The sequence below is a fragment of the Microtus ochrogaster genome, chromosome X, assembly GCF_000317375.1.
Source record: "Microtus ochrogaster isolate Prairie Vole_2 chromosome X, MicOch1.0, whole genome shotgun sequence".
Taxonomy (NCBI): Eukaryota; Metazoa; Chordata; class Mammalia; order Rodentia; family Cricetidae; genus Microtus; species Microtus ochrogaster.
In genome coordinates, this window is record NC_022026.1 from 50,211,302 (window position 1) to 50,224,208 (window position 12,907).

Sequence of the window (12,907 nt, forward strand, 5' to 3'; positions counted from 1 at the left end):
CATGCCTGTAATCCCAGCACTCGGGAGGCAGAGGCAGGCGGATCTCTGTGAGTTCGAGGCCAGCCTGGTCTACAAAGGGAGTTCCAGGACAGGCTCCAAAGCTACAGAGAAACCCTGTCTCGAAAAACAAAAAAAAAATTGTTGCCAGGTAGTGGTGGCACATGCCTTTAATCACAGCACTCAAGAGGCAGAGGTAAGTGATCTCTGTGAGTTTGAGGCCAGCCTGGTCTACAGAGCATGTTCAAGGAGAGCCAGGGGACAGAGTGAAGCCCTGTCTTGAAAAAAATAAAAAAAAGTTTAAAAAATAATTAAGAGCCATCAGTAGTCTATGCAGATAAAATGTCAAAAATAAATCAAGCTTATTTATGTGTGACATCATTTTTAATATCAAGTTTCTTTTTCTTCAATATTGAATATATAAAACAAAGTTTATAAAATATGTTAAGATATAAAGAATGAGGGCTGGAGAGATGGCTCAGTGGTTAAGAGCACTGGCTGCTCTTCCAGAGGTCCTGAGTTCAATTCCCAGCAACCACATGATGGCTCACAGCCATCTGTAATGAGATCTGGCACCCTCCTCTGGCATGTGGGTATACATGGAGTGAGACTGTTGTATACATAATAAATAAATAAACAAACAAATAAATAAATAAATAATAAAAAGATATAAAGAATGAAAGAACAAATGTCCAAACATTCACAAAATGATAAGACAGGTATTATCATTATGTTGAGGATTCCTGTGTGGCCCTCCCTTGTCTGAGCCCCTTCTTCCCTCACTGAAAGAGGTCAGTATCATCCTGAATTTTATGTCTGTCATGTTCTTATTTTTGTAAAAACTAATTTTATCATATTTAATTCTGAAGAACATTTTTAGGTAGTACATCTTGGAACTAAAAATAAATGGAATCTATTAATGGCATTCCTCTATAACTTGTTTTTTCATTCATAACATTTCTGAGATAATCCCTTGTGGTTGTGCGTGGTGTGACCAATGTTTTTTATTACTATATAGTTTGGCTGAATTTTCATAAATAATTTAAGCTTGTTGCACATGAGTTCCTATGATTCTCTAGACCAGTCTATAACCATTGTGATTCATCCACTAATTTTCAACCAGTGGGAAATCTATATTTCCTGGCACTTGATTTTTATTAATTTGGAGAGAGGGATTTCAATATATAGCCTATCTCATGCTGGCCTAGAATTTATGTAATCTCTTATGGCTCAGCTACCCAAATATTATGATTATAGATGTGTATAGACACGTACCACCAAAACATCTAGCTTTTTAGTACTGGGGGCATTCGGGGCTGAGGTAGAAACCTAGTGCAATGGAAACACAATCTATGAGGATGGCCCTTGTTAAGACTCCTAGTAATGGGGTATAGGGAGCCTCAACTGGCCATGTCCTCTAACCAGGCATGCCTTCAACAGTAGGACTGGGTCACCAAACTAGCCGCAAAACCTTCAACCTACTATTTGTCCTGCCTGCAAGATGTGCTGAGGTAAAGATAGTGCAAAACTTGTAGGTGTGGTGCCAACCAATAACTGGTACAACTTGAGACCCATGCCATGAGAGGGAGCCTATAGCTAACACTGCCTGGATGGCCAGGAACTGGAGGCTGCATGGCTCAAGACCTAGGATAGAACAAAATACAACTGGTAAAAAAAAAGTAAATGAAATGATTCCTAATGATATTCTGATATTAATTGTAGACCAATTTTCATCAGTGAGTCTTTATCCAACAACTGCTGGGAGCAGATGCAGAGACCTATAGCCAGGTCTTAGGTTGAGGGATCTTGGAGAATCCCATGCAAGAAGGGCAAGAAAGATTGTAGGAACCAGAAGGGTTAAGGACACCAGAACAAGGTCCACAAAATCAACTAAGTAAGGCTCATAGGGGCTCACAGAGACTGAACCAACAATCAGGGAGCCTATATATGTCTGGCCTAGGTCCTCTGCATATGTTATAATTATGTAGCTTAGTGTTCTTATGGGACTACTAACAGTGGGAATAGGGCTGTCTCTGACTCTTTTGCCTGCTTTGGGGATCCTTTTTCTCCTACTGGGCTGCCTTATCTTGCCTTGATACAAGGGATGTGCTTAGTCTCATTGTGACTTGTTTTGTCATGTATGTTTAATTCATATCCTTGGGAGGCCTGCTTTTTTTTCCTGAAGGGAAAAGGAAGAAGAGTAGATCTAGGGGAAAGGGAAGGTGTAGGGGAAACTAGGCAGATAGAAGGGAGGGGGAACTGTGGTTAGGATGTAATGTATGAGAGAATTAATTAATTAATTTAAAAAGGTAAAACCAAGAAATACTTCCTTCTCTTGAGACCTCTCAACTCTTTCACAAAAGTTAAGTGATGGAGGAAGGTCACTGGTTAAATAAAGAAACTGCCTTGGCCCTGATAGGTTAAAATTTAGATAGATGGAGTAAACAGAACAGAATGCTGGGAAGAAGAGGAAGTGATCTCAGACGCCATGCAGCTCTCTCCAGGGCAGACGCAATGAAGCAAGCCGCCAGGTCAGACATGCTGAATCTTTCCCGGTAAGACTGGTGCTACACAGATTACTAAAAATGGGTTAGGCAAAATATGAGAATTAGCCCGTAAGAGGCTGGAGCTAGTGGGCCAGGCAGTGTTTAAATGAATACAGTTTGTGTGTTGTTATTTCTGGTGTAAAGCTAGCCGGGCGGGAGCCGGCGGGACGAAAGAGCAGGCCCGCAGCTCCTACAACAGTTAAGCATTCTTTTTTATCTTTTTTTTCTGTTTTATTTTTGTTTTGTCTTCTTTCTTTATTTTTAGATTAATCTATAGTGGTATAGTATTTGTGTTTTAATAAATAAATCTTGCCTGAAGATCAGAATGCAAAGCAGCCACACTAGTCAGCCATATAAACTATGCAGTGGTAGCATACACCTTTAATTCCAGCAATAGAAGATAGGTGGTGGTAGTGCACACCTTAAATCAAAATAGAGAGGAATATTAAGATGGGAAAAGACAGGTCTCATGCTCAGACTCATCCTGAGGATTCATGGAGGCAAGATCGCCATTTCAGCCTAAGGTAGAGGTAAGAGCCAGTAACTGGCCGCTTTGCTTTTCTGATCTCCAGCTTTAACCCCAATATCTGTGGATTTTTATTATTTATGCTACATTAATAATTCTTAATAAGAAGTTCTGAAATCTGAAATGATCCACGTTCCAATGCTTCTTGAACATCATACCATTACTCAAAATTTTCAGAGTCGGCGGTAGTGGCACACGCCTTTAATCCCAGCACTTGGGAGGTAGAAGCAGGTGGATCTCTATGACTTTAAGGCCAACCTGGACTACAGAGCAAGTTCCAGGGCAGGCTCTAAAATGCTACACAGAGAAACCCTGTATTGAAAAAAATGTTTCAGATTTCAAATGGTCAGATCAAGAATGCTTAACCAATGAAATCTAAGCAAGCTTTCTCAAATCTAAGTAACTGAAATGTGAAGCACCCCTAGTTCCAAGCAGTCCTAATGGACCAAGACAGACCTATACTGAGGACTTGTTTTACAACAAGAAATAAAGACAGTTCCAGCCTCAAAGAAGCTTTGCGGAAGAACACTAACTGAACATAAAATGTTGATACAGTGCAAATGAGCTTCAGATTAACAAGTCTCTAACTGAGGCCTGACCCCTCACTTCATACAAGTCTCCATTCAGTTGCTACACTGAGGGACATATGCTCAAAGTACATTATATACTTGCATGTAGATCATCTTCTAGAACCCTGCAGAGAAAAACATCTGAGTAAACTTGTCTTCAGAACAAAATTGCTAGCCATCAGTAATATGTTAAAGAGACAGACAGTGAGACAGTTAGATGAGGAGGAAAGGAGATGGTAAGCAAGTGCCTATGCACAATGCAGTCACTTCAATCTAGAGTTAGAAATGGTACAATTAAAAGAGAAAGGAAAATGCCAGGGGAAATAAAGAAGAGAAAAATGGAATTGAAGGTCCTAAAGAGAAGATGCTGAATATATCACCTTGGCAAATATGGGTCCTATATATGTTACCAAGCAATAAACTTATAAATGGTCCATCATTTATCCAGAAGATACATTAAGTGTATAGACATACACTCCAAAGGCAGGCATTTGTCCTGCTCACCCATTCCTGTTGGACATACTTTCGTCAGAGCAGAAGCAACAATGTTGGATGGAACCAAACTAAACTAAACTAAACTGACTGTCAACCATCAGAGTTCTGGCAAGGGAAGATGTGCTTACTTAGATTTCACAGGAGAAGATGACCTCTTAGGAATGTCTTCAGGAGGCTCACATCTTCTCAGTGGGGACCCAAGACCCCCAGTGGAAACAGAAGTTGTCACTCGTCCCTTCTTCACTTTCTCCATCTATAGGGGACAAAGAATATGATAGCCACAGCCCATGACTGGTACTGCTTCTACAAGTTGAAAATCTACCTCAGATGAAAGTGACACAGTTTTTTCCAGTGGGATCAATATAAAGGTCTAATGCTCATGTGGCATGAATCTTTATAGAGATTTGTGATACCATGAGATCATTGCATTTAAGTCATCAAGTTGGAATGATTTTCTTTTGCTCAACATAGAGATCCTTTGCCCTACACTTTGTTATATTACCAATAAATAACAGCATAACCATATTAAGGCTCTAAACATAAAAGAACTGGAAAGGGTACAAAAACATACACTTTTAGCTCAGAGGCCTCTGGGCTCTGAGTCTGAAGTACATGGTATTTTCAGCAATAGAGACTTACTTCCATCTCTTGGAGGGCAACCATGGGCAACAACAATAGTCTATAATGTTTTGGGAGTCTCTTGGACAACCCTGATTAACAACTCAAAAGAGAACTTCTCACACTTGCATATATATATATATATATATATGAATTAATATGTATATATGCATTCATACACATAAATATACATACACACATATGTGTTGTATAACAACAAACAACTAATGAAAAAGAGGCCATGAATTTGAAAGAGAGCAAGAAGTATATAGGAAGGCTTGGAGGGAAGAAAGAAAAGGTAGAAATGATGTAATTACAATCTCAAAAAATAAAATAATTTAAAAGATTAAGTTCAAATAAATATAAAATATATACTTATTACAAAACCGTTACCAGAAGAAGGTGATTTTAATATCTAAGATGCCAGTTTGTAAACTCTGAGGCATACATGGTATAATGTAGAGTGCAAAACACACATTTCTTAGTAGAAGGGAATGGGTTCCTGCTTAACAGTCATTTTACTGACAATATCTATATGATATAAAAATATTCAAAGGCTATTGTGAGTAAATGTTGACCTAGACCCTCAGTTTGAATTGTATACAGAAGCAAGACTCCTAGAACCAGAACCTTAAAGAATAGAGGAAAAATTTTCTAAAGTTTGGGAAAAAAAAAACAAATATATCCCTTGAACAGTCCCTGAAGACTGACAGAAACATAGACCCCAGGTCAATAATAGAAACAATCACACTGTCAGACAAATTACAGTACAGAAAAGAGTGACAGAGGGCAGTTAAACCTACCTGAGATGGCTCTGCTCCTGCCATGGCTCCCTTCCCAGCATCTCCCACACCAGATGAAGGTGTACCTTTCTTCCTCTCAGTGGTCCGGGTTGGAGAGGACTTGTATGAAGATTTGAGAGGGCTTCCAAGAGCTACAAGAGGACAGGCATGGAATACTAGAGAGTTACAGAATAATAGCCAGAAAATACAGAAAACACAGATGGAAAAGGCAGGAGAATCAGAGATTGAAAAGAATATATTCTATAAGAATATAATGTATAATCCACATTTTTGAAATATGTTTTTTCTACTGTATACAGAATAGATCTTATCTTAAATAAGATTCCCAAGATTCAAGAGTCAAATTTATTTGAGGGATTAAAAGTGCACTTTGGAGCTAAGCAGACTTTGCATTGCCATCTAATAGCTGGATTACCTTGGGAAGGCTACTTAATGTCTCTAAACTCAATTTCCTTACACAGGAAGAACACAGAAGCCCTGACTATTGTCTTTGCAAGTCTGCTTACAAGATTGCACTTTGGCCAGTATCTAGGAGCTTAGATTTTAGGAAGGTTTGTGTAATTCACTAGTGAGTGCTAAGATACTGTTTGTAAAAATAATACATTCTAAGTGTGTGAAATTTGGGTATTTGCTTAGTAAAGTTGCCTACATGATTAGTTTCTAGTAAAATCCCAAGGCATTGAATCTTCAGAGTGCTTCCTCAGTTGGCAATACTTTATGTGTACTGTTATATGGAGTATATCCTGTATGACTATCTTAGGAGAGCCTTGGAATCTTACATTTGTTTTCCTCTACTTATCATACACTTTTCCCTTTGCTTCTTTGGTTGTGTATCTTGCTACTGTAATAAATCATAGCCATAAGTTACGAGTCCCCAGAGTTCCAATGTTCTTGGGGGCCCCAGAAGCAACTGACATCAGAGGTGTGAACTTGTACAATAACTCCAATTCACAAAAACAAAGTAAAAATAATGTTTGGGAATAGTGGGGGAATAGACCTGTGGTGTTTGTGTAGCTATGGAGTTGTTGGCCATAGTGTGAAACAGTCAAGATGTTGTGAGGTGAAAGTTGCCTACAGAATTTGAAGATAACTACTGAAACTCCAAGAGTGTTGCCTCAGAATTTCTTGGCTACTTTTGGTCATGCTACCTAAACTGAGGTTAATCACGGCTGGGGAATGATTTTAGTTTTCTCCTTCAACGGAAATGGGAAAAAAAACCAACCTTTTCTTGGTTTTGCCGTCAGTAGGTGAGTTGGAACTAAGTACTGAAACCAGAACAAGTTTCAAACTAATGCTTTTTTAACTATAATTTTTGTATAAAAATAGATACTAAAAAAAATCAACTTCCAGAAGAGATCTAGAGTTTTAAAATTCAACTAGAGATTGCAGCAAATACATCCCTCCTTTGGTCTCTAAACTGTGAAACATCCTGAATACTGTTGGGCCACCTTGGTTACATATAAATGTCCACAAAACAGGTCTCTGATGGCAACATCCAAAAAATCCAAGCTGCTCTTCAGAGCTGTATTTCTGATGCAGAGTGTGGGTACTTTCTTGGAAAAGTTATAGTCTGGGAAAGGTTGAAAAGATGCATCATTGCTGTTTCCTGCTTGATTTCTTTTTCTGAGATAGGGTTTCTCTGTATAGTTTTGGAGACTATCCTAAAACTTGCTCTGTAGATCAGGCTGGCATTAAAGTCACAGAGATCCTCCTGCCTTTGCCTCCCAAGGGTGGGGATTAAAGGCATGTGCCACCACTGCCCGGCTCTGTTTGATTTTTTTAAAAAGGAGCTATGGTTTATAATAATGGACTTAGGACCTGACTCTACTTACTTTACCTTTTCCTAATATTCACACTTAAGATAAACTAAGCATGTTTGTTTCTCCTATGTAGCTGTCCCAAGAAGGAGGATGATTTTTTTACACTTGTCACTAGATAAATGACTAAGCTAAAAAAAACAAACAAACAACAACAACAACAAAATAACCAGAAGTCGCATAAACCTATGTTTAAGTTTTTTGAAAATTTAGTAGTTTACTTTGAATGATCCCTAAATATAGTGTATCTTTCTGATTAAGCTTATTTAAACATTTCTCTATTTGCTTCTTGAACTTCCTTTCCCACCCATAAAAATATTATATCCTTTTAAAAAGAGGTTTGCACAAGTGTGGTGAATAACTGAGAAATCAAGTTTTGACTGTATAGCACAATTAATAAAAACTCAGAGACAGATAGTGGGGCTCAAACCAGAAAAGCAAAGCAGCCAGCCACTGACTCTTACCTCTACCTCAGTCCGAAAATGGTGATCCTGCCTCCATGAATCCTAAAAACCCAAAATCTATCTCTGGGTTTTTATTAATTGTGCTGCAGACTGTGAATAGAATACAAATAAAACCCAGCTTGTAATGGCGTGGAGGAGGACACTGTCACAAAGGTATCTATGATCTTTGTTTTCCAGAATTGGTCTTGGAAGGTCTCTCTTCCAGAAGAAACTTCCCACAATGCCTGTGTAAGCTGCTATGAGCATGAATTTCTGGATCTTGACTGCACATAACTGAGGAAGCGTGATGGGGCAATTTTGGTATAGTTCCAACACAGCATATTCAGATGTTATTCATATTCATCAGGCAGATGAACCAGTACCACCAGCAGAGGGGGCTTTGGGACTGATTAGCCTCAGGCAGTCCCTCTTGAATCACAGACTGAAATGAATTACTCCCAATGTACTAAGCACTCTGGGACATGGTGAGAGGCACTACAGTGGGAGGTCACATTGTGGGGTGTCTCTTGATAATGAATCTCCTGCTATAAGTGTCCTGAAGTTCTAAGCTTCTTGTTTTCCATAGAAATCTATGAGCCCTCAAGAATGGCACTTCTTGTATGTGTTCTTAATATAATAACACTGCCTGAGATCTGAAAAGGTGGTCAGGTAAGCTTCAACTTACTGGCCAGAACTATGCTGGGGCCAGGCGAAAAATATTTAGAGGGAACAAGGAAGCAATCTGGCTAAGATATACCTTTAAGGTTAATGGGAGTTCACATGATCAGAATTCTGTAACTCAGCATCAACAAGCTTCCATGGTCGGCAGTACATTCTTAACTTGTCTTAACTCCAGGAAACTCATCCTGAGTGGCTATATTGGAGAGACTATAGAAGCTTGTGCCTTGTCTTTTCTAGACTTTGTTCCTAGTTGTTTTCTCCTTTGTGGATTTTTGTATATCCTTTCATCATAATAAATAAAAGAGGTGAGTATACCTGTATGCTGAATCTTCTGGGTAAATCATCAAACCTGAGCTTAGTCTTAGGGAATCCCTGAAACATTTCAACCCCAAAATGGGGATACTTTTCTCTCCCCATCTCCCCCTACCCCTATCCCACCCCACCCTCAAGATCCCAACCTTCTCCCTGGCAATTTTGTCTACGTCCCATAGCCAAGAGGATATCTATATGTTTTTCCTTGGGTTCACCTTCTTATTTAGTTTCTTTAGGTTCACCAATTGTAGTCTCTGTGACCCTTATTTATGGCTAGAAACCAATTATGAGTGAGTACATCCCATGTTCATCTTTTTGGGTCTGGGATACCTCACTCAGGATAGTGTTTTCTATTTCCATCCATTTGCATGCAAAATTAGAGAAGTCATTGTTTTTTACCGCAGCGTAGTACTCTAATGTGTATATATTCCATACTTTCTTCATCCATTCTTCCATTGAAGGACATCTAGGTTGTTTCCAGGTTCTGGCTATTACAAATAATACTGCTATGAACATAGTTGAACAAATGCTTTTGTCATATGATAGGGCATCTTTTGGGTATATTCCCAAGAGTGGTATTGCTGGGTCCAGGGGTAGGTTGATCCCGAATTTCCTGAGAAAACGAAACACTGATTTCCACAGTAGTTGCACAAGATTGCATTCCCACCAGCAATGGATGAGGGAAAGTTGGAAGGGAAGGAGGGGGGGGGAACTTGGGGAAACAGGAGGATTGGGATGGAGGAAGGTTGGACAGGGGAGCACAGAACCACAGTTCTTAGTTAGGGGAGCCACTTTAGGGTTGGCAGGAGACTTGACCCTAGAGTGGCTCCCAGGAGCCCATGGTGATGTCACCAGTTGGTCCCTTGGGCAGCTGAGGTTAGGCAACCTGAGATGACCCTATCCTATAGCAATACTGACGAATATCTTGCATATCACCATAGAACCTTCATCTGGTGATGGATGGAGATAGAGACAGAGACCCACACTGGAGCACTGGTCTGAGCTCCCAAGGTCCCAATGAGGAGCGGAAGGAGGGAGAAGATGAGCAAGGAAGTCAGGACCACGAGGGGCACACCCACCCACTGAGACAGTGGGGCTGATCTATTGGGAGCTCACCAAGGCCAGCTGGACTGTGACTGAGAAAGCATGGGATAAAACCGGACTCTTTGAACATGGCGGACAATGAGGACTGATGAGAAGCCAAGGACAATGGCACGGGGTTTTGACCCTACTTCATGTTCTGGCTTTGTGGGAGCCTAGCCAGTTTGGTTGTTCACCTTCCTAGACATGGACGGAGGGGGGCGGACCTTGGACTTTCCACAGGGCAGGGAACCCTGACTGCTTTATGGACTGGAGAGGGAGGGGGAGAGGAGCTGGGGGGAGGGGGAGAAGGGTGGGAGGAGGGGGAGGGAAATGGGAGGCTGGAAAAAAATGGGGATACTTCCTACTTGCTAATAATTTGGGATTTGTTGTTGAGTAGAACTGACATACCATATAATTCCCCCTTTAAATGTCCAGTTCAGTGATTATTTAGTATATTCACAATTATAACCATAACTCCAAATCATTTTAAGACTCACAAATAAAACCTTTTACCCATTAAGCAGTTACTAACCTTTCTTTCCTCCCCTACTCCTTGTGAAACATTGATCTACTTTCTGTCTCTATGGATTTCTCTATTTCAGATATTTTACATAAGAAGAATCATATAAGTTATGGTATTTTGTGACTGCTTTCTTTTACTTAGAATAGTTTCAAACTTCATCTATCAGAATTCCCTCCCTCCCTCCCTTCCTTCCTTCCTTTCTTTTTTTTTTTCCCGAGACAGGGTTTCTCTGTGTAACAGTCTTGGCTGTCCTAGAACTCACTCTAAAGACCAGGCCGGCATCGAACTCACAGACAGCCACCTGCCTCTGCCTCCCGAGTGCTGCAGTTAAAGGTGTACACCACCTATTGCCCAGCCTCCTTTCCTATTTAAAGCTGAATAATATTCTACTTTACATATATACTTCATTTTGTTTATTTATTCAAGCTGTTTCCACTCGTAGCTACTGTAAATAATGCTCTACTGATTTTGAAATATTTTTTAATTTTTCTGGCTCTATATCCAGGAGCAGAATTGGCAAATCAAATACTAACCACTTAAGAGATTTTATACCCGGACATAGTGACATATACTAGCAATCTCAATACTTAGGAGATGGAGGCAGAAGGATCAGGAGTTCAAGGCCAGTTTCAGCTACATAGTGAGTTTGAGAGCAGCCTGGACTACATGATATTTTGTCCCCCACTGTCCCCCTCCCAAAGCAAAAAAAAAATAGACCCTATGTAACTTGATGTCATTTTCACCAAATCCACTGTATCTTGGTAATGGAGTCTAGACTGGACCTTATGTGGACATTGTGCTGCTCATATGCAAATGATAATGCTTGCATTAAATCTTGACATCATGATTTAATTGTATTTGGTTAAGGAAAGCCAGTGTTTGCCAGACTTCAATGTGCAGGCTAGGGAGGATCTCAGAGCCGCCTTTCTACAAAGTTTCCATTGCTGGCTTTTTTTTTCATTTTTTAAAAATATGGGTGTTTGGCTTAAATATAAGTCTGCGTACCACATATATGACAGGTGCCTGCAGAGGCCAGAAGAAGACATTGGATCTCTTGGAACTGGAGGGAAAAATGATTGTGAGCCGCCATGTAGGTGTTGGGAACAGATTCTAAGACCTCTGTAAGAACAGCCAGTGCTTTTAACCATTGAGCCATTTCTCCAACCTCCACAATGCACTTTTGATCACACTAAGCCATCACTGCTTGACAGCCTTTCAAAGCGCTTTTCCTCCTGTCGGCTTTGTGCCCTATGGCGATCATGGATCATGTTTTAAGTAGCAAGGCTCTAGACATTTTTTGAGCTCTTACTCTGTGCCAACCAGTGTGTTATCTTATTTATACTATGATCTCATTTAATCCTCGTGATAATTTGATATTAAAATTTTTAAACATGGTCTTACTATGTTGCCCAGACTTGCTTTAAACTCTTTCTACTTTGGCCTCCTGAGTAGCTGGCATTACAAACATTCACCACCATATATAGTTTTTATTACAACAAATAAAAAACAAAAACTCCAATTTTATATATGAGCAATAATGAGTGGTAGAGCCAGCTGTGGTACTCCAGGGAGTAAGATATATATGCTACTTTTCCAACTATCTAAGAAAAGTGAACTAACCTCCACAGACCATCAAGTCGATTTTCTACCTCATTCACATACCACCAGTCAGTCATAAAATAGTTTACTCACCTATATAGTAATTATCTTTAAAAGAAACAGCAACAGCTAAACATAGCCAGGCAGAAAATGCTATTAACCATTCAAAGAACTTCATAAAGCCAGCAAATGAGAAGCAAAATGCAAAAATTCAGGAATCCAAGTCTGATCAAAATTGCTTCAGGAATTTTGACTTCACAGCTTAGCCTCTTTTACCTGAGTCATTGGCCTGCTGAGAGCATATATATACTTCTGCTTCTGGCTAAAGAAGCCTGTGTGGGTATTAGCAGTCTCAAAACAAGAAAGGGTTCCATGGAACTAGGGTGCATGCAATGAGCTAAGGGACTGAATTAAATTAAATTTTTAAAAAGCAGAATTAAAGTAAAAGAAAATAATGTTTAAACAAGATAGTGCATGTGACATTTAACATTTTGGTGGCAAAACAAATGTGGAAATAAAATAATTCTAACAAAGGATGGCTTTGGAGTTTGTCCTAGCAAAATCAAACAAATAAGATATAACTTAAGAATTTAGGAGAGTTCACTCACTCTTGTGGTATTAGAACTAATTTCATACTCTATTACAGTGATCTGAGCTATATGTAATAGTACACACCTATAGTCCCAGCATTTGGGGACTGAAGAAGGAGAATCCTGAGCTACACAGTAAGGGTCTGTCTCAAAACCAAAACAAAGCAAAATAAACAAAAAAACAACCACAGTGACCTGTATTAGTTGAAGAGAATTAACACCCCTTTCATCTTTTTTTTTGAATTCTGTAAAATTTTATTGCTAAAATTTTTATTTTTTATTCTTTTTTGTCATGTTTTGTTTTA

The 12,907-nt window shown here is 39.5% G+C and overlaps 1 protein-coding gene across 8 annotated transcripts in view; it reads right to left on the bottom strand.

Annotated features, from left to right (window-relative positions):
* The window catches only part of Map7d2 (MAP7 domain containing 2), a 106,393-nt gene that overhangs the window by 30,432 nt on the left and 63,054 nt on the right, over positions 1–12,907 (bottom strand). For all 8 annotated transcript variants that reach the window (XM_026784750.1, XM_026784748.1, XM_026784749.1 and 5 more), the window contains 2 exons: positions 5,555–5,685; positions 4,262–4,386 (listed from right to left, as the gene is read on the bottom strand). In XM_026784750.1, the coding sequence (XP_026640551.1) occupies positions 4,262–4,386; positions 5,555–5,685 (256 nt within the window). The remainder of the gene's footprint in view (positions 1–4,261; positions 4,387–5,554; positions 5,686–12,907) is intronic.